Source organism: Brachyhypopomus gauderio, chromosome 20 (genome assembly GCF_052324685.1).
Source record: "Brachyhypopomus gauderio isolate BG-103 chromosome 20, BGAUD_0.2, whole genome shotgun sequence".
NCBI classification, from domain to species: Eukaryota; Metazoa; Chordata; class Actinopteri; order Gymnotiformes; family Hypopomidae; genus Brachyhypopomus; species Brachyhypopomus gauderio.
In genome coordinates this window covers 3,766,814-3,789,361 of record NC_135230.1, presented here as the reverse complement: position 1 = coordinate 3,789,361, position 22,548 = coordinate 3,766,814, and the positions used below count along the sequence as shown (strand labels likewise).

Here is a 22,548-nt window from a genome sequence, read left to right as displayed (position 1 = left end):
CAAAAGAACATCGAACGATTCGTCCTTAGATGGCCCGTATTTAACTTACCCGCCCGCATACCCACCCGTTAAATTGCGGTGCGTGTAAAACCCACCCGTTTCAGCATCTATTTGCCTGTACCCGTAGGCTACCCGACCCGGTGCAGGACTCTAGTTTGAGCCTTGCGGAACCTTGGTGGGTTTTAAGTTGGTGTTGTGAGAGGTGTGCATTGGTTAATTAGTTAGAGTTAGTGGTTAAAGGCTGTGCACCAATTATGAATTATATTTTAAATGTATAAAATCCATCATATTTGTGTGTAGTGTTTCATGTCATCAAATCACAAACATTTTTAATTGTTTTGGATACCAAGATGTGCACCATTATCAAATGTTCTCTTTCATAATTTTAAAATCACGGATTTTTATTATTCAGCCATCACTCCTTTTTCTCAGCATTCTGCTCAACCCAGCAGTTAGATTTGGAATACATGCACAACAAACAATGTAGTTTTATCAGTTGCCTTTATTGAAACAACAAATGTCAAAATTTTAATGCATTTAAACAGTTAATGCTGTAAAAAAAAAACTGTTCCCTTGTCTTCAAACCACAAGATACATGAAGCACTTCATGGTTTTGGCCACCAGATGCCGGTACTGTGCACTGTGTCATGAAGCTTCGAGTAAGGATACTTTTTTCAAATCATTTCGAAAGCTTCAGTGCTTCACAAAGCTTCGGTTTGCCATCACTAACACTCGCGTATGAACCCAACAGTGAACCAAATGTTCAACTCTGACTGATCAGCGTTGATGCTGCTTCCCAACACCAACACAGATAAAACAGCTCTAGCCCACTGAGCAAAGACACGTCCAAAAGACGTCAATTAAACGTCTTCGTCAGACGTTTAAAAGACGTCCACTGGAAAGCCAGAATGAAAATTTTTGCAACGTCTTTTTTTAAACGTCTTTTGAACGTCTATTACTGACATTCAGTTGACGTCAATAATGGACGTTCAAAAGACGTTTTAAAAAGACGTTGCAAAAACTTTTTAAGTGGCGTTCAGACCTTTTTAAGTTGCTACTTGTTTGTACATAGGCCTACAGAACACTTGTATTTGTGGTCTTTGACACAAAAAACAATTGTGATATATAAAAACAATTGATAATCAAATTTGACAGCTTTCTTTTATAAATTCAAAACACAATACTTGTACTTTTTACTTTCAGTACTTGAGTAATACATTTTAGAATAAACTACTTGCAATACTTAGAACACTTCAACTTCTACTCAAGTCAGTTTTTTGATAGTGTACTTGTACTTTTATTCAAGTATGGGTCTCTAATACTTTATACAACACTGCTTAGTTTACATCATATAGACCACTATCCTTCAAACCCCAATTACAATGACAATATTTAATTTTTACGTCATAGACATCACTTTCTGTGGCAGTGATACATAGATATGTTTACCCATGTTAAACAGTAACTAAAAACAAATTTATTATTGACTACTTCACATTTTTCACCAATGCTTTACAATTTCATAGTGCAAAAGACATTAAAACTTCAGCAGACAAAAAAAATGTGGTGTGGCTAAAAGCTCTTCAGGTCGTGTGGTTTGAAGTTCTTCATGGGATGTGGTTTTGACTGCTACCTATTTGGGTCCCATATGAATGCGCTGGTGTCTTTGTAAAATTCTCTGCAGAGTAAAAGTCTTACCACACTGTTTGCAGAGATACGGCTTTTCTCTTGTATGAATGCGCTGGTGTCGGTAAAGTTTGTATTGCGCCGAAAAACTCTTCCCACACTCTAAGCAGTGATACGGCTTCTCTCCTGTGTGAACACGCAGGTGATGGCGGAGAATACCCTCTTGAGTGAAACACTTCCCACACTCTGAGCACTGATACGGCTTCTCTCCTGTGTGAATGCGCTGATGTTGTTTGAAACTTCTCTGTTCAGTAAAGCTCTTCCCACAATCTGAGCAATGATACGGCTTCTCTTGTGAGTGAATGCGCTGGTGACGGCAGAGATGACTCCGTTGCCTGAAACTTGTACCACACTCTAAACAGTGATACGGCTTCTCTCCTGTGTGAATGCGCTGGTGTTGGTAAAGGTTGTGTTGCGCCGAAAAACTCTTCCCACACTCTAAGCAGTGATACGGCTTCTCTCCTGTGTGAATTCGCTGATGTTCTTTTAAAGTACTCTGTTTAGAAAAACTCTTCCCACATTCTGAGCAACAATACGGCTTCTCTCCTGTGTGAATGCGCTGGTGTTGGTAAAGACTGTGTTGCGCCGAAAAACTCTTCCCACACTCTAAGCAGTGATACGGCTTCTCTCCTGTGTGAATTCGCTGATGTTCTTTTAAAGTACTCTGTTTAGAAAAACTCTTTCCACACTCTGAGCAACAATACGGCTTCTCTCCTGTGTGAATGCGCTGGTGTTGGTAAAGACTGTGTTGCGCCGAAAAACTCTTCCCACACTCTAAGCAGTGATACGGCTTCTCTCCTGTGTGAATTCGCTGATGTTCTTTTAAAGTACTCTGTTTAGAAAAACTCTTTCCACACTCTGAGCAACAATACGGCTTCTTCTCTCCTGTGTGAATGCGCTGATGTTCTTTTAAAGTACTCTGTTTAGAAAAACTCTTCCCACATTCTGAGCAACAATACGGCTTCTCTCCTGTGTGAATGCGCTGGTGTTGGTAAAGACTGTGTTGCGCCGAAAAACTCTTCCCACACTCTAAGCAGTGATACGGCTTCTCTCCTGTGTGAATTCGCTGATGTTCTTTTAAAGTACTCTGTTTAGAAAAACTCTTCTCACACTCTGAGCAACAATACGGCTTCTTCTCTCCTGTGTGAGTGCGCTGGTGAATTCGGAAATAACTCTGTTTACTGAAACGCTTCCCACACTCTGAGCATTGAAATCTGTCCTTTTCAATTTTAATTTCTCCTGATTTCCACATTCTGACATAATCCTCATGGTGGCAATTCCTGATGTGCTTATGGAGGTAAACTTGAGCTGTGTAGGAAAATGGACACACAGGGCAGGAGAAGAGCTGCGAATGGACGCCATTCATTTCTAGAGAGAAAAAGACATCAGTGTGAAAGGTATTATAATTATGACAAATTTTAGGAGTGGAATGATCAATATTTATACTATTTTATGTCAAATAAAATTTAAGTGCAATAATGAAACAAAAACTCAAAACTTCCTGTAAATGTCTTAACCTCAGCAAATTTTCAGTCATGTTTATCCTGATAACACAATGACCTAGACAGTTTCTGTAGGTCAAAGGCCCCAAACTCACATTTTGAGCTTGATATCTGAATTAAGAATGTTGAGCTAAATCAAATGTGCTGAAGTAGGGCAAACTCTCACCTGATATCATACATTTAAGATAAAATGAGCAAAACAAAATCACAACCTTCTGTAGAACACTGTTTGTTCCAGAGGAAGTCAAATGTGAAGTTGATATCTTCAGCGTTCTTGTCTCCGTACCACACCAGGAGCTCCTGTCCTGATTCAATGGGTCGACAACAACGGTAGAAAATCTCTCCATAATACTGAAAGGCTGCCAGATTCTGCTCATCATCATTACGAGCACAATTCACATATCTGAGAGAAAACAAAAACACCATGATGAGAGGGATGCATAAGATTGCAGGAGGATTTATAACCAAGTCAGATATTTATAACAGACAATCATCAGCCAATGAACTGCAGACTTCAGTACGGCATCCTCTACCTCATCCAATTAGAGTGAGTCTCTCTCTTCACATCTATGTACTCATCACACTGGTTGATCTTGGATATCTGCAAAAACAAATTTTAATTCATGTGGCTCACAAAACATTTGTAAAAGCAAAATAAATCATTGGCAACTGATGCACTCACATTAAAGGATCTCAAAACACACACTTTATTCAGCGTTGTACTACATAAGATCAGACTTTATTCAGAGTGAATTTTATACTAGCTGGTTCGTGGTTCCATGTGTGACATGGTAACGGATATTTTTCAAATAAACGTTTTTGAGTGGGTACTGACCGCAATAGTCTGACCCTTGTTAAACACTCCCAATCCAGCATCAGGAATACTGGACTTCTGAACCTCCAGACCAGAGGGAAGTGTCTCTCTGGCTGGATCTGTGACCCCCACAGGAACAGTTGTACCTGGGAAGATGACAGGTAAACCCGTTAACCTCACATGTATCATTGAAAAAAGATCTCTGCTCCTGAGAGTCTGGAATAGCAGGAGAAAAGAAAGAAAAGAACTGATAACCAAAAGAGACCTCATTTACAACTATAACAGGTAGACTGCTAAAGCTTTAACATTATGGCACTACAATACACAATAACAGTACAGTTAAACTGAAAATGTGATGTTCCAACATTAATTGGAAAATCATACGTCAAGAGAACAAAAGTCTATTGAATTTGGACAGGACATCATACAGGAGAATGAGATGGAAATGTCTGCTCTTTTGCACCACTCCTTTAGTGAGGAAGAGTTACACCCTCAAACACTTTTTGATATTTGATGCATCAGATTTAAAATGCACAAACTGAAGCAGATATTTTATTTTCATAGTCCAATCAGAGAGCAGCGAACGACCAATCAGGACTTAATATGATTGGACAAATGGGGTGAACATTTCATTTCATAGATCAAATAAGAAAGAAAATGGACATGTGATGTTTTCTTATTCCTCGAGTCTTGCAATGTGTTTACCGTGCTTGTTCATATCACGATGAATGTACAACTTATCGCTCAGAACTAGTGGAAGATTGATCAGTCCACTGAACTTCAGCATGTATAACTGGATGCGTTTGTGTGTGTGTGTGTGTGAGAGAGAGAGAGAGAGAGAAGACGGTTCCATTAGATACCTCTTGCAATATACACTCATCAGTGAGAGTACAACAGAGCCCAAGATTGGATTTACACTATACACACAAAGATTCAATACTCACACCCGCTACATTTCTATATGCTAACCTGACGTATGGGATCTGGGCATCTTCTGGACAGTTCCATTCTGGTGGTCCATAGGGGTGCTGAGGTGCACAGAGACTGATGTCCCTCCCTCATCTGCAGTGGTACAGGCCTCTGTCTTCACATCCTTATAGACGTAATGATCAAGGAACAAAACTCATGAAACAAACTCAGAGGGAGTTGAATTATGCTGTTTGCACACTGTAAAACCCAATAAGCTCTGAAAACTTGTAAAATAAATAAATAAAACAAATACATTAAATAACATTTCATGACCACCTTCTTAATCTACACATACTGTTCATTTTATTGTTTGTTTGCCATGTAAGAGCTCTTTGTAGTTCTATGATTAAACACTGTAGCCATTTGTTTCTCTACATACTTCATCCTCATTTCACCTCATTTCTTCAATAGTCAGGACACACTAGGACCACCACAGACAGGTATTATTTGGGTGGCGGATCATTCTCATCACTTCAGCGACATTAACATGGTGGTGATGTATTAGTGTATGTGATGCTGGTGTGAGTGGATCAGATAGCAGTGCAGCTGTGTTACAGATGGACTGAGAGAAGTTCACCACCCAAAAACATGCAGTCCAGAGTGACCAACACATACTGTACAGCAACAGACGAGCCATCATCTCTGACTATAACTACAAGGTGACCAACATGTTCACCAGCTGCTCTGTGCTGGTCCTGTTGAGGTACTGAATGGCTGAAAGGGGGACAGTGTGTAATTGTGCAACTACAAAGTGCCCCTACGTGGTAAACAAAACTGACATAATGCACAGTGAATGTTGAAATCACGTGTGTTAATAGTTTTCAATTAATTAAGTGACTGAAAATTACAATCATACATACATGGAAGAGGATTAACTCTTGAATAATGACTATGCTGCAAATAATATTGTATAGACAATTTTGCCCTGGCATCTAAAGACACAGAACATAACTTACATTTCCACTCCATTTAATGATCTAGTGATACGTAATACATAATTGGCATCATTCTGACCTAAAAAGCCCAAACTATTGTTCATTACAATAGAGTTGATAAAGAAGGCTATACTTCCAGACAGCAATGATTTGTCGCTACAAATGTGTACAAAAACTGACAAAGACTGTTCCTTTACCTCAGTTAACTGTTGTGGAAACTGTTGGCAGAAGTCAACATGAACCTGCAGAAGATAAAATAAATAAATTAATAAATAATTAATTGTTTCAGTGATTCCAGTTGGTAACGTCCCATAAAATGAATGCCATCTCTACTTATTAAAAACAACACTCAAAAATATAGACGCAAGCGGTGATTGCGAGTTCATGCAGGAATAGGCCCTACAGGCCTAAGCAGCCCAAGAGGACCAATAAGTTTTTTTGAGCAAATGATTGACCTTTGATATGAATGCATGAACTATTCTTTTTAATGTCAAGCTTACTTATGAGGCACTAAAGGCCCAAAAGACCAAAAGAAATTGTATTGGCAAAATGATTCAGATCATTGAACTAGATCACATGCTGAGATTAGCTTTGTGTGTATTTTTGGGTTTGTGTAGTGCTTTATGTAAGCAATACTTTTCAGTCATTTCCAGTCTTTGGTCAGTAGATTGAGTCCAAGTACCATCATACCGATATTACATGAATAAAATAAGACATCTTAGAGAATTAAAAGGTTAATTTCTGGTCAGGCAGTCTATGTTTTGATATAAGATGCAATTACAAAGTTATTTAGCTCATTGTTCTGAATCAAACAAGACCCATTACTTGTCAATTCTTCATAACAGGACTGAAGCGCGTGTTTTGATGATTTTAGAGGTTTTTGTGTACTTTAGCGCCCCTGCCAGGTCGATTTGGACCAAACTTGGCATACCTCACAAAATCCTCAATCTCTAAAAGTGTTTCAGATTAAGATTTGATCACTTACATGGTTTATGAGTTATAGTAATATAGGTCATATATGGCATGACAAACTATATATCTCAAAATACATATGACAAACTACATAACAGACTACTAAAACTTCTGCATGGAGGATACTGTTCCTACAAAAACTGTATATTGCTCTTCGAACAACAAGCCGTGGATTACTAGCGATGTCAAGAAGATCCTCAACCAAAAGAAGAGGGTGTTCAGAGACAGAGCTAGTACAGAGTTCAGGCATATACAGGGGGAACTCAAGGTTAGACATGCAGAGTCCAAGAAGTCCTACAGGAACAAAGAAGAGCAGAAGCTATAGGAAAACAGCATGAAATAGGTCTGGGAATTAAAGGAGCTACATAAGAACACACTTTATTCAGTGTGAATATTGTACTGTATAAGAAAACACACTTTATTCAGTGTGAATATTGTACTGTATAAGAACACACTTTATTCAGTGTGAATATTGTACTGTATAAGAACACACTTTATTCAGTGTGAATACTGTACTGTATAAGAACACACACTTTATTCAGTGTGAATATTGTACTGTATAAGAACACACACTTTATTCAGTGTGAATATTGTACTGTATAAGAACACACTTTATTCAGTGTGAATATTGTACTGTATAAGAACACACTTTATTCAGTGTGAATATTGTACTGTATAAGAACACACTTTACTCAGTGTGAATATTGTACTGTATAAGAACACACTTTATTCAGTGTGAATATTGTACTGTATAAGAACACACTTTATTCAGTGTGAAAATTGTACTGTATAAGAGAACACACTTTATTCAGTGTGAAAATTGTACTGTATAAGAGAACACACTTTACTCAGTGTGAATATTGTACTGTATAAGAACACACTTTACTCAGTGTGAATTTTGTATTGTATAAGAACACACACTTTTTCAGTGTGAATATTGTACTGTATAAAGCCTGGTTTATACTTGACGCGCCGCGAGCGGCGCGAGGGTCCGCGCGGCGAAAATGACGTAATCGCTGTGGCTCCGCCCGTGCGCGAGGGCCTCGCGCGCTGTCGCGGCGCGAGGTCGTGCACCTCTCGAATTTTGTAACTTCGCGCGCGCGCCGCGCTTCAGCGCGATGGACAAAGTCATGTTTGCCGGGTTCATACACCTATACAAGGTGGAATTAAAGCACTTGTACGTCACTTTAAAGGTCCATTTCAATATTTCCCAGCACGTTAAACTTAATTAAGTTAAATATTTATACATATACTCGAAATCAATCGAAATAATTCGCTTTTTTATCACATTATTTAATGGTTGTTTATTTTCAAAACGCCCAATCTTAACGTCTTCACGTTCTCTCATGTTTCGTCCTGGAATTACAAGAGGCTCGTATTTGTTAACGTAATTTCAACATTTTAATGTACTTTAGCCTAAATTCCAGCACTTTTCAAACCTGAAACACAAAGCAACATTAAAATGCGTCAGGTAAATGTTCATTCCCTTTTTTTTTGAGGGATGTTTCTTTATACTACAACATATAGTTTCGGACAACATTGCAAAGTCATATTTATGTTTGATGCCTGGTGTATATATACGGTCTCTGGTCAGGTAAAATGTTCTTTCGCCGGTTTTGCAGAGGTTTTTTATTCTCCACTGCCACCTATCGCCACCTATCGTTTCGGAGAACACTGCAGCGACGCTCGCGACGTTCGCGAAAGTATAAACGCCTACACCGCTCGCGCAGGGTCGCGCGAGGCGGGCGGAGCCGCGCGCTACAGTCACTCGCGAAAGTATAAACCAGGCTTAAGAACACACACTTTATTCAGTGTGAATATTGTACTGTATAAGAACACACTTTATTCAGTGTGAATATTGTACTGTATAAGAACACACTTTATTCAGTGTGAATTTTGTATTGTATAAGAACACACACCTTTTCAGTGTGAATATTGTACTGTATAAGAACACACACTTTATTCAGTGTGAATATTATACTACTACAGTATGACAAAGTCAACTGCCTGTCTCTTGCCATGACAACAGCACTAAAATGTGTTGGTTACAACATAACAAGCTTGCAGCATTTACATGAAACTCAGCAGATATTAGGCATTTAAAAAGGAGCTCTGATGACATAGCTGTTTCTATGTTATATGCTAACTGACATATTTCAAATACATTGCTGATTAATTAATTATTACTAATAATAATTAGTATTAATTATTAACTACATAATTAATACATAATATTATGAAAGAGACTCACCATGCTGGAGAATCCACTGTTCATGGCCTCCTCTTTGTCCGTCAGTTCTCTCTGGTAGGGCCCAAAGTGTGTACCGACCGCAATCGTCTGACCCTTGTTAAACACTCCCAATCCGGCATCAGGAAAACTGGACTTCCGAACCTCCAGACCAGAGGGAAGTGTCTCTCTGGCTGGATCTGTGACCCCCACAGGAACAGTTGTACCTGGGAAGATGACAGGTGAACCGTGAACTTCACATGTATCATTGAAAAAAGATCTCGGCTCCTGAGAGTCTGGAATAGCAGGAGACAAGAAAGAAAAGAACTGATAACCAAAAGAGACCTCATTTACAACTATAACAGATAGACCGCTAAAGCTTCAACATTAGGGCACTACAATACACAATAACAGTACAGTTAAACTGAAAATATGATGTGCTAACAATAATTGGAAAATCGTACATGACTCAAGAGAACAAAAGTCTGATGAATTTGGACAAAAAAATGCATTTGTCAAACAGTTTTCAGTGCAAGTCATCATACAGGAGAATGAGATGGAAATGTCTGCTTTGGTGCACCACTCCTTTAGTGAGGAAGAGTTACACCCTCAAACACTTTTTGATATTTGATGCATCAGATTTAAAATGCACAAACTGAAGCAGATATTTTATTTTCATAGTCAAACTGAAATTATGAAACTACTGTACAAGAAATGAAGAAAAACAAAAGAGTGTAAGATGGCCACGTAACATTCAGTGATGATAATAATTCTAAAATGGCCTATGAAGAGTAGACCAATCAGAGGGCAGCGAACGACCAATCGGGACTTAATATGATTGGATAAATAGGGTGAACATTTCATTTCATAGGTCAAATAAGAAAGAAAATGGACACGTGATATTTTCTTATTCCTCGAGTCTTGCAACGTGTTTATCATGCTTGTTCAGATCACGATGAATGTACAACTTATCGCTCAGAACTAGTGGAAGATTGATCAGTCCACTGAACTTCAGCATGTATAACTGGATGTGTGTGTGTGTGTGTGTGTGTGTGTGTGTGTGTGTGTGAGAGAGAGAGACAGAGAGAAGACAGTTCCATAAGATACCTCTTGCAATATACACTCATCAGTGAGAGTACAACAGAGCCCAAGATTGGATTAACACTATACACACAAAGATTCAATACTCACACCCGCCACATTTATATGCTAACCTGACGTATGGGATCTGGGCATCTTCTGGACAGTTCCATTCTGGTGGTCCATAGGGGTGCTGAGGTGCACAGAGACTGATGTCCCTCCCTCATCTGCAGTGGTACAGGCCTCTGTCTTCACATCCTTATAAACGTAATGATCAAGGAACAAAACTCATGAAACAAACTCAGAGGGAGTTGAATTATGCTGTTTGCACGCTGTAAAACCCAATAAGCTCTGAAAACTTGTAAAATAAATCAATAAAACAAATACATTAAATAACATTTCATGACCACCTTTTTAATCTACACATACTGTTCATTTTATTGTTTGTTTACCATGTAAGAGCTCTTTGTAGTTCTATGATTAAACACTGTAGCCATTTGTTTCTCTACATACTTCATCCTCATTTCACCTCATTTCTTCAATAGTCAGGACACCCTAAGGACCACCACAGACAGGTATTATTTGGGTGGCGGATCATTCTCATCACTTCAGCGACATTAACATGGTGGTGATGTATTAGTGTATGTGATGCTGGTGTGAGTGGATCAGATAGCAGTGCAGCTGTGTTACAGATGGACTGAGAGAAGTTCACCACCCAAAAACATGCAGTCCAGAGTGACCAACACATACTGTACAGCAACAGACGAGCCATCCTCTCTGACTATAACTACAAGGTGACCAACATGTTCACCAGCTGCTCTGTGCTGGTCCTGTTGAGGTACTGAATGGCTGAAAGGGGGACAGTGTGTAATTGTGCAACTACAAAGTGCCCCTACGTGGTAAACAAAACTGACATAATGCACAGTGAATGTTGAAAACGTGTGTTAATAGTTTTCAATTAATTAAGTGACTGAAAATTACAATCATACATACATGGAAGAGGATTAACTCTTGAATAATGATTATGCTGCAAATAATATTGAATAGACAATTTTGCCCTGGCATCTAAAGACACAGAACATAACTTGCATTTCCACTCCATTTAATGATCTAGTGATACGTAATACATAATTGGCATCATTCTGACCTAAAAAGCCCAAACTATTGTTCATTACAATAGAGTTGATAAAGAAGGCTATACTTCCAGACAGCAATGGTTTGTCGCTACAAATGTGTACAAAAACTGACAAAGACTGTTCCTTTACCTCAGTTAACTGTTGTGGAAACTGTTGGCAGAAGTCAACATGAACCTGCAGAAGATAAAATAAATAAATTAATAAATAATTAATTGTTTCAGTGATTCCAGTTGGTAAAGTCCCATAAAATGAATGCCATCTCTACTTATTAAAAACAACACTCAAAAATATAGACGCAAGCGGTGATTGCGAGTTCGCGCAGGAATAGTCCCTACAGGCCTAAGCAGCCCAAGAAGACCAATAAGTAGTTTTGAGCAAATGATTGACCTTTGATATGAATGCATGAACTGTTCTTTTTAATGTCAAGCTTACTTATGAGGCACGAAAGGCCCAAAAGACCAAAAGAAATTGTATTGGCAAAATGATTCATATCATTGATCTAGATCAGGGGTACTCAACTGGCGGATCCGAACGCAGTCCTGTCCGGACCCAATCTCATTCCTGATTAACTGGATACGGACCAAAAAAAAAAAACCGGAGCATTTATTTCAGGGCTATTGAAAAAACACTCCGTCATGAGTGTTACGTTTGCCACCCCCGCTCAACAACTTACGTTCGCCACCCCCCCCCCCCCCCCCCCAACAACTTACGTTAGGCATCCTACAAAATCCAATACTTGTTTGAATTGTGCATAACAGGATTGCAGCACGAGTTTTGATGATTTTAGAGGTTTTTGTATACTGTAGCGCCCCCCGCCATACCTCACAAGAACCTCAATCTCTAAAAGTGTTTCAGATTAGGAGTTGATCACTTAGGCTACATGGTTTATGAGTTATAGTAATATAGGTCATATATGGCCACAATGATGTAATGGAAAAATGGACCAACCTGAAAACTTAAAAATCCACATGCCATGTTTACATGTGTTTACTATCTAATATCCAAACGCCTTCTATAAAGAGTAATATCTGGACCCCAAGGCGTACAAACAGGCATATATGATAGCAGAATGGAGGTTGGGTGATATTTTATACTGATAAACCCATCAACACACACTGACTCCTTTATCTACTAACTCACCTCTTCACAAGAGCTCATCTTCACAAGTAAGCCACCTTCTTTATCCAAGGTTATTTGGAACTGAAAATTATTATAGATAAATCAAATATACAAATAATTTCAAAATACATCATGCAGAACCAACACATACATTCTATTTCAAGCTCATATTTCATTAACATAGTACTTCATACAATGAACAAACATAGCGGCATGCAAAGATCTGGACTCCACTGGTCACAATTCCTGTTATTTTCCATGGTTAAGTGATCATAAGAGGAGTAGATCTCTAAAACGCATTTCAACAATATTACTGTATTATTGTTCTGTATAATTTCAAAGTGAAACATTTTCAAGTTAGGACAGGCCAAGAGATTTAAAATAAATAATTTCACCAATAGGTTAAATAGCTTGTTAAGACTATGGCTTGGTCGGTAATTGTTAAGAAAGGTCAAAAGATTTAAATTTCATAGCTTTATAAAAACTTTGACTCCACACACCCTTTCCCAAAAATGAGTAGTCCTTTAGACAGCTGCACAGAGCTTTTAACTTTAAAATAACTGATGGCCACACAGCAGGAGATCACTCAGATCCTAATATGATTAAGAAATGTCAGTAAATATGGAACAACAGAGGAAATGTTGAGGTCTGGATGACCAATAAATGTTCAAAGAGATCTGCTCGTAGGATCTATAGAAAGACCAATCATGTACTTTTTACTGAAAATATCCATCAAGAAAATGGATGTGGTAGACTCTGGAGCAGCTGTGCATTATTATTACTGTTATGTAATGTTATTATTACTGTACAGATAAACGATGTATGATAACGATGTAAACGATGTATGATAACCATGTTAAATGATTTCATGTTAAATGATTTCGTTATAATCATAACGTATAACTGTATAACCAATACATGTTGTCAATCAGCAGTTCAGTTAGCGTAACTAGTGACATTTATTCAGTATCTCGCTAGTTCGTTCACCATTAACGTATACCGTACAAATAAGGCAGAATCCTAAAGAAAACGTTTAACATCTAAGGTAAAAGAAAAGATAGTTTAGTTATGTAGTCAACTGTTAGTGAATGAACTCGACAGTCCAGTATCTGCTGAATCAAATTAGAAACTCAACTTCCATTATTGTTCTGAGGAAACTGCAGCTACTGACACAACAGCTGTGACTCGGCTAACCGCGCTAGGAGAGCCAGCTCGCTAACTTCAGATTAATGTTCTTGGTGCTTTAAGCAGAACCCATCTCCAACAAAACACGACTAGTTCCTGATACTCCGCTCATGTCTGTTTGAACATCCTTTCAGAACAGTGTTGTGTAAAGACGGCTAGCCAGGTAGATGAGCTGAATTATCTAACTAGCTACCTACCAGGTCCGCTAAATCTTGGTCAGGAAAACTGAGGTGACTGGTGCTGGCGGCGAGATTTAAGGTGCGTTTATATTCGCAGTTCGGTTCCCTCCGGACCAAAGCAGCACATTAAACACCGTTTGCGTTTTAGTCCGGGTTGGTTTAGCGTTCACACTCGCGTATGAACCCAACAGTGAACCAAATGTTCAACTCTGACTGATCAGCGTTGATGCTGCTTCCCAAAACCAACACAGATAAAACAGCTCTAGATCCGTTGGGCTAAATGCGCATGCGGGAGATTCGGGACGTTGCTCCAGATCTCGCGAGAGGAACAAATAAACCCGGGGGGTATTCCACGAAGCGGAACCGGAACTCAAAGTTGACTAATCTCGCCGCGTCACAGTCAGAAGTCCCGTCCGAAATCTACTACACTACTATATAGTGCGCGAGAAGCAGTACGCGAGCAACCTAGTACGTCCGAATACACAGCATGCATTAAACCAGTACTCGAAACGTACCCGGATGACGTATTGCATCGGCAGCCATTTTTAAGTATGTGATTGCAACACACTGTCCTATCCCATGATTCAACTGGAGCAGCGGAGGAGTTGAGACGTTCGAAGTTAGGAAAAACTAAATGGCGGAAAGCAGCGAGCCAGCAATTTACAAGTGTAAGTAGATACTGTGGTTGTTGAGGGACAATAGTGTGTTTGGCAGAGTTTTTCTAGTTAAATTGGAATCAATATCTAGACGTATTTGTCCATCATACTCCTTAGCCATTCCAAACAAAGCTGTTAAAAAATCAATCAGATTAATTATGACTTTATATGGAAGAAAAAGGTACATTACATAAAAAAAACCAGACATCCCAAGTCTCCCGGAAGCTGCGGTAGTCTCCCGCATTTCGGTAGTGTCTCCCTGATACCCGCGAGTCACATATAATCTCCCGGAATTCAGAACGAGTGACCCACACAGGTGACAGACTTTTCTTCTCTAATCGCGAGTGGGAAGGAGAGAGAGGGGTTCTGATTGGCCTGTTCTCCACGCAAACTAATTACTTATATTCGCCGCCACCCCCCCCCCCCCCCCACCCCCGCTCAACAACTTAACCTCCGGGGAGGTTACCTCCCTGAATTCAACTTTTGCAATTTGGGATGCCTGAAAAAACAGATATGACTAAATATTATGAGGATGGGGGTCTACAAACTATTGACTTTGATTTTATGAACGGAACTCTTAAATTGAATTGGTTAAAATTATGCCTTAATTCTATCAACTTGTGGTTTCACATTCCCCAAAGTCTGTTCAAAAAACTGGGAGGGATTAACTTTCTCCTAAGCTGTGACTTCAGTGTTCAACGTCTTCCTGTCAAACTTTCAAATTTTCACCAGCAGGTGTTGTTATATTGGAAACTTATATACAGTCATAACTTTACTCCACATAACTCACCAATTTGGAATAATCACTACATCACAGTTAAGAACAAATTGTTGTTTAATGAGGACTGGATGGAAAAAGGTATCTGGTCAGTGCTGCACTTAGTAGATAGTAATGGCTGTCTGTTATCCTACAATGCTCTATGTCAGCAATATAATTTAAAATCGAACCAAAAAATATTTAAGTCCATCGTTAATTCCATTCCTAAATCTGTTTTATGTCTAATTGTTGGTGCTCTCACTTATTCACCCATTGTCCCCAGTTTACCACAGTTATTGATTGCAAACTGTTATTTTAAGGACTCTAAACTTTCTAATATGGTAATCCGGCACACATTTGATATCATCTTGTACCCCACTCTGCCATATAGAAATTCCATTCTTCAAATTTACACAGTACCCACCCAGCAACATGTCATTGAAAAGACGTTGAAAAAACGTCAATGCTATACGTTGAAACTACATTCTATTTTGGTAGAAAATGAAAGGTGAAAAGACGTCTTTTTCAAGTGGTTGAAAAGACTTTGATGTGAGAATGTATATTCTATGTACATTTTTGGTAGAAAGTGAAAGGTGAAAAGACGTCTTTTTCAAGTGGTTGAAAAGACGTTGACGTGAGAACGTATATTCTACGTACATTTTTGGTTGAAAGCAACAGGTGAAAAGGCGTCTTTTTCAATACTAAGAAATACAACAAGGGCATAGAATCAAGGCTGTAACACTTCGGAAAAGGGAGGGCATGACAACTGCAAGTTTAAACTAGATAGGCAAAGTTTGTGAACAAACTTTATGTTGGCTTGCAAAGCAGCTGAAACGTTGTTTTGAATGTTGTTGACCTCCTAATGTTAAAGGTTGTTTTAATGTTGATATCCTGCTAAATGATGTTGAAGGCTGTTTAAATGTTGACAACCTGCTAAATGATGTTAAAGGTTGTTTCAATGTTATCACTGTTAAATGATATTCAGTGTAGGGGAGGATGGAGGGATGAATAAAATGATAGAATGGGAGGATAGACAAATGGCATCAATATGATATTCAGTATAGTGTTAGGGATCAGCTCCTGAGTCATTTTACAAAGTTTGATCACTATATCTTGAAAATTAAGGGATTGATTAAATCAATGCATTTCTATGAGATGGGGGGATGAATGAAATGATAGAACGGGAGGATAGACAAATGGCATCAATATGATATTCAGTGCAGTGCAAGGCATCAGCTCCTGAGTCATTTTACAAAGTTTGATCACTATATCTTGAAAATTAAGGGAGTTATGAAATCAATGCATTACTATAGGAAGATGGAGGGATGAATGAAATGATAGAAGGGGAGCATAGATAAATGACATCAATATGATATTCAGTGTAGTGTTAGGGATCAGCTTCTGAGTCATTTTACCAAGTTTGATCACTATATCTTGAAAATTAAGGGAGTGATTAAGTCAATGCATTCTTATGGGAGGATGGAAGGATGAATGAAATGATAGAAGGGGAGGATAGACAAATGGCGTCAATATGATATTCAGTGCAGTGCTAGGGATCAGCTATTGAGTCAGTTCACCAAGTCTGATCATTAAGTCTTGAAAATTAACGGAGTTATGAAATCAATGGGTCCATATGGGAGGATGGAGAGATGAATGAAATGATAGAACGGGAGGATAGACAAATGGCATCAATATGTTATTCAGTGTAGTGTTAGGGATCAGCTCCTAAGTGATTTTACCAAGTTTGATCAATATATCTTGCAAATTAAGGGATTGATGAAATCAATGCATTCCTATGGGAAGATGGAGGGATGAATGAAATGATAGAAGGGGAGGATAGACAAATGGCATCAATATGATATTCAGTGCAGTGCTACGCATCAGCTCCTGAGTCATTTTACCAAGTTTGATTACTATATCCTGAAAATTAAGAGATTGATGAAATCAATGCATTCCTATGGGAGGATGGAGGGATGAATGAAATGAAAGAACGGGAGGATAGACAAATGGCATCAATATGATCAGTGTAGCACTAGGCATCAGCTACTAAATTGACTGGTGTGGTTGATGCTGATGTATTTGGCTAAAGGGGTAGTTGCAGTTGAGGGGTAGTTTAGCTGTTGGGGTAATTATTGCTGAGGGGTAATTGGCTGTGGGGTAGTTGATATTGAGGGGTTATTCACCTGTTGGGGTTATTGTTGTTGATGGCTATTAAGATTACTGTGTAGTTCCTGTTAAAAGCTTGTTTAGATGTGGAATGTTTTGTTGAGGGGGTATTTACCTGTGGTGGGGCAATTACTGTTGAGGGGTAATTGGCTGTGGGGTATTTTACATTGAGGGGTTATTGACCTGTTGGGGTTATTGTTGTTGATGGCTATTAAGATTACTGTGTAGTTCCTGTTAAAAGCTTGTTTAGATGTTGTATTTGTTGTTGAGGGGCAATTACCTGTGGTGGGGCAATTACTGTTGAGGGGCTATTGCCATTGGGGTAGTTAATGCAGATGTATTTGATATTGTTGAAGGCTATTAGTTTAATGGTGTTGTTGTGGTTAATAGGTAATATAGCTGTTTGTGGCAATTACTGCTGAGGGGTAATTGGCTGTGGGGTAGTTGATATTGAGGGGTTATTGACCTGTTGGGGTTATTGTTGTTGATGGCTATTAAGATTACTGTGTAGTTCCTGTTAAAAGCTTGTTTAGATGTGGAATGTTTTGTTGAGGGGGTATTTACCTGTGGTGGGGCAATTACTGTTGAGGGGCTATTGCCATTGGGGTAGTTAATGCAGATGTATTTGTTATTGTTGAAGGCTATTAGTTTAATGGTGTTGTTTCGGTTAATAGGTAATATAGCTGTTTGGGGCAATTACTGCTGAGGGGTAATTGGCTGTGGGGTAGTTGATATTGAGGGATTATTGACCTGTTGGGGTTATTGTTGTTGATGGGTATTAAGATTACTGTGTGGTTCCTGTGAAGAGCTTGTTTAGATGTGGAATGTTTTGTTGAGGGGGTATTTACCTGTGGTGGGGCAATTATTGTTGAGGGGCAATTGGCTGTGGGGTAGTTGACATTGAGGGGTTATTGACCTGTTGGGGTTATTGCTGTTGATAGCTTTAAAGATTTCTGTGTAGTTCCTGTTAAAAGCTTGTTTAGATGTTGTATTTGTTGTTGAGGGGCAATTACCTGTGGTGGGGCAATTACTGTTGAGGGGCTATTGCCATTGGTGTAGTTAATGCAGATGTATTTGTTATTGTTAAAGGCTATTAGTTTAATGGTGTTGTTAATGTTAAGAGGTGATTTAGCTGTTTGGGGTAATTATTACTGAGGGGTAATTGGCTGTGGGGTAGTTGATATTGAGGGGTTATTGACCTGTTGGGGTTATTGTTGTTGATGGGTATTAAGATTATTGTGTAGTTCCTGGTAAAAGCTTGTTTAGATGTTGTGTTTTTTTTTTGTTTTTTTTTGAGGGGGTATTTATTTGTGGTGGGGCAATTACTGTTATGGGGCAATTACTGTTGAGGGGTAATTGGTTGTGGGTTAGTTAAAATTGAGTTGTTGTTCAGTTATACAGTTAATACTGCTGCAGGGACTGAGGGAGAGAAGAGGTTCCGTGCGTGTGTTGTGTGAGCCTGTGGGGATCTCCCTTACGGAATGTTCAGTTCTGAACATTCCGCCATTCATTCTCTATGGGAAAAAGTCAACTTTGAGGACTTGTCCTGAGGACACCGTATGTCCGACATGTCCCAAAAGCACAAGCACACTTCTTCCATATGGGATCTGTGATCCTGCCAATTTTCAAGGCTCTAGCTCAAAAACTGCGACCTGTGAAAGTTACCGAAAACTCGAATAGAATAATAATAATAAGAAGAATAGAGAGAACAGTATGTTGGCTGCTTCGCAAGCCAACATAATAATATTTATTGGCGAAAACACAACAATACCATATGACACTGAACAACAGGAGATAACACGCGATAACACTAACACTGAAACAAACTAACATGAAAGCACAACCAAACACACTTAAGAGAAATAAATTAGGGTAAAATTAGGGTGTTGTGGTCTGGTAGCCCTCACTTCCCGCCCTGCCAGGAGCATGTTTTAGGTCAGGGGTCACCAACCTTTTTGAAACTGGGAGCTATTTCTTGGAGACCAATTATTGCGGAGTGCTACCAGATGAATTCACATCAATCTAACGAAAAGTTGTTCAGCGGGGGGGGGTGCGAGTGTCAATTGCTAAGCAGGAAGACTGCTAGCAACCGCGGACAATCTATAATAGTAGCAAAAACATAAACGATGCAGCTCTAAAACAAGCCAGGGCACCACGTTGGTGACCCCTGTTTTAGGTGGTCTCCCACAGCTCTGCGGATTTCAAAATCTGTGGCCTTGCCATCCCATTTCTTGACAGCAGCTGAACCATAAAAAGATACGGATCAGTTGTGCTGTAACACTTACGTAGTTGAACAATAAATTTAGTTTCAAGGCTACAGGAAGAATGGAAAACAGGAATTAGAGACATTTTTTGGGGAGTATATTTTGGGCTTTGTGGTTTATGAGATTTATGAGTGTTAGTGATTGAACGGGTGGTTCCCCCCTTCACGTTCCTCCCCGACTAGCAGGATAAAAGGAATATGATGGATGGATGGATATTAATGTCCTTTAAGAAGTACAAGTTTGTAAAATATAATACTTTTACAAACACATTTTTAAATAAAGCAAAATATTTTTTATTACAGAAAATTTCAAGATATAATTTTTGTGAATATCGCACATGCCTATGTATACCTTTAAATAGTTTGTTCATTCTAACCAAGATGATACATGTCATGGTGATACATACCAATCACAATGTTGTACAAAGCAGTTTCTTCAAATGACCTTTTTGAACACCCTCTGGAGCGGCCCTTTAAGTTAAATGTTGCCATTAGTCTGTGAAGAGCCTGAAAATCAAGCACAGCAGATGATCAAAATAACAGCTGAAATCTTACATGGTGACTCCATCTAAGTCTGTAAAGATCATCATGTACAAAGTCTACAATTTATATACTTACAATGTAGAGACTTGTTACATGTCAGTGAGACGCAGTATTATTGTATAATTAGCTCTGTCTTATCAGAAAAGCTGTTTAATTCAAAACACACTGCACACAAGAAACTGGGCTACAACAGCTTCGCTAACTTGTGCACTGAAACTAGGCAATGGGAATATATCAAGGAAGAATATTTAAAATGATCAACAACTATCATTATACCTGATACCAGTATGGGTATCGATGCCTACTCGATCCCCACTTTTTGTGAAGTAAATAATTACTTAATTTTCAAACCTAAATAAAATAATTGATGTATTATGTTTTGAATTGAAATGTAAAGTGCCAATTTAAATGGCCAAAGGTGTTTTACCATAAGATTGCGGTTTTGTCAGAATTTTGAAGCTGAGCCTCTAACTGGTTGAAGTCCTCCTCCTTTTCCATTCTGCTGATGTGATAGTGTCATGAGGTTCTGCTCGTCCAAGCCGTCTGATTTCTTCCAGCAAGTCAACAAGTTTTGTCAGCACGCACTTCTGAAACTCTGGAACGTAAATTAGAATATTTGTCATAAGACCATTCAAACTTAAACCTAACTGCCATCCTTATTAAATCAATTTTATACTTACTGGCAGCAGACATAGGAAATAGTGTTGCACGGTATACCAATACTAGAGTAGTATCACAATACCTCATCATTAAAAACGGTACTATACCCAATTTGCTTAGTATCGGTGCTATTAGGCCGTAAGGTGAACATCGAAAAGTCCTTCAGAAAAGAAATTCCGCTCCGCGCTATCCGAACCAAACACGCTTCAGCTCATAAAAAAGAACGAGTTATGTTGAGGTTTCGCCGCTCAAAATACAGTACTTTTTTTGTTCGCAGCATTTAATGGAAGGACTAGTGCCTGGTAGGCGTAATAACACTTTGGCTCTTGAGAGGTGCCACGGTTGAGACGTCATCAGAATGGACCAATCGGATCGCTGGTATGTCAGCTGAGCTAGTAAACACAAGCAGACGTAGTAGCAGCGCGTTCATCCAGCAGTACCGAAGAAGAGGAAATCTCGTCCGAAAGTGTTCAAAAAAAGAAATCTTCGAAACGTAAGATTTGTTACATGCATATATCGTCTGTTAAGCATGAGGAAATACAGAATTTCACCACCACAAGGTGGAATACTTATCGAAATAGTCTTCGGCAGTGGCTAGAGTTGAGGGGTGAGTGCAGAGATGTAGCAGAAAGTTTCAAACACTCTTGAACTGGATTTGATGAAATTCCCGATGATGCGGCTTTCCATCCAACACGGTACCGGAGGATTATTGACCAGCGAGAGATCGACAGAACTAAACGGCGTCTCGTGCGAGAAACAGAGAGGGGAGATGACCAACAGGCTATCCCAGCTTCAACTACTGGGACTACTCCGACCAGGAAACGTCGGTCCAGATCAAGCCAGTGTAGTGGGACCCCAACCCCCCCACGGTGGTCTTTTTGTTATCCCCTCATTCTTGTTCTTTGTTTTGACAGTCGCTATGTCATGAGTTGATGTGTATCTAGCTTAATCGTGCTGTTGCACTTTATCGCCAGAAGATGGCAGTAAAAGACCAGATTAAGATCCGAGTAGCTAGTAGCGGGTTACGGGTAAAAAGAAGAAGAACGAACGAAGAGAGACGTGACGAGGGAGAGGTAGCGGTGGTAACGATGTAACTGGATTTTGCTGAGTGAGAAATGAAAATAAAACGACGAACCCTTTGAAATTAAACACACTTGAGGACCTTTTTCATTTAAGTGTGCAACAAAATTTGGCGCCCAACGTGGGGCGGATCAACGTGACGAAAGCCGTCTGAGGGAACAAAGTTTGAACACACGAGATGGAGCTGGAGCAGCTGCAAGATCAGCTAACGGAGCTACTGTGCCCGCTGACATTGGAGCAGTTAAATCAGGTGTGTAGCCAAGCTAAAGTTTCGTCAGACACAACAAAGAGGCATGCGTTGATCCGTACAATAAATGAAACGGTGGAGAGAGCAATTGAAAATGAAGATGAAAATGCGGCAGAACGATTTATCCGAGAATTGATAAATACCACTAAAATGTTGAGGCAGAGTGGACCGGAAGGGGATGGGGAAAAAGGTGCCAGCGTGCGTGAGCTACAGGAGTTACAGAAACGGTATGCCAAAATACAGATACGCTTCCAAGAGTCAACAAAAATGATCGGGGAAGAATTGAATCAGCTAAGAGAGGAAATAAGTAAGCCAACTAGCTCGCCCACTGACCCTCAATCTCCCCCTCCCCGAGCTCCCGAAGTGGTCATC

General features: G+C 39.3%; 1 protein-coding gene across 3 annotated transcripts; it reads right to left on the bottom strand.

Moving 5' to 3' along the window:
• Positions 1 to 497: 497 nt before the first annotated feature.
• On the bottom strand, positions 498 to 20,762 carry LOC143484161 (uncharacterized). 3 transcript variants are annotated; one of them, XM_076982756.1, is made up of 12 exons: positions 20,617 to 20,762; positions 20,054 to 20,153; positions 12,462 to 12,521; positions 11,451 to 11,495; positions 10,320 to 10,443; positions 9,130 to 9,332; positions 6,104 to 6,148; positions 4,972 to 5,095; positions 4,024 to 4,148; positions 3,722 to 3,789; positions 3,401 to 3,591; positions 499 to 3,054 (listed from the first exon to the last, which is right to left on the bottom strand). In XM_076982756.1, exons 3-12 carry the CDS (start codon positions 12,477 to 12,479, stop codon positions 1,634 to 1,636), a joined length of 2,364 nt encoding a protein of 787 aa, XP_076838871.1. In that variant the 5' UTR covers positions 12,480 to 12,521; positions 20,054 to 20,153; positions 20,617 to 20,762; the 3' UTR covers positions 499 to 1,633. The 3 variants fall into 3 exon arrangements, with proteins under 3 accessions (XP_076838872.1, XP_076838873.1, XP_076838871.1); XM_076982757.1 differs by lacking the exons at positions 20,054 to 20,153; positions 20,617 to 20,762 and adding an exon at positions 13,823 to 13,930 and having other exon boundaries at positions 498 to 3,054; XM_076982758.1 differs by lacking the exons at positions 12,462 to 12,521; positions 20,054 to 20,153; positions 20,617 to 20,762 and adding an exon at positions 13,823 to 13,930 and having other exon boundaries at positions 498 to 3,054.
• Between the last annotated feature and the right edge of the window lie 1,786 nt (positions 20,763 to 22,548).

Bases quoted from the DNA above. Each gene is read 5' to 3' on its own strand.
- LOC143484161 (XM_076982756.1), bottom strand. The intron at 6,149-9,129 runs GTGAGTCTCTTT...TATCTTCTGCAG, and splicing joins ACAGTGGATTCTCCAGCATG to GTTCATGTTGACTTCTGCCA. The intron at 5,096-6,103 runs GTAAAGGAACAG...TACGTCTATAAG, and splicing joins TTCCACAACAGTTAACTGAG to GATGTGAAGACAGAGGCCTG.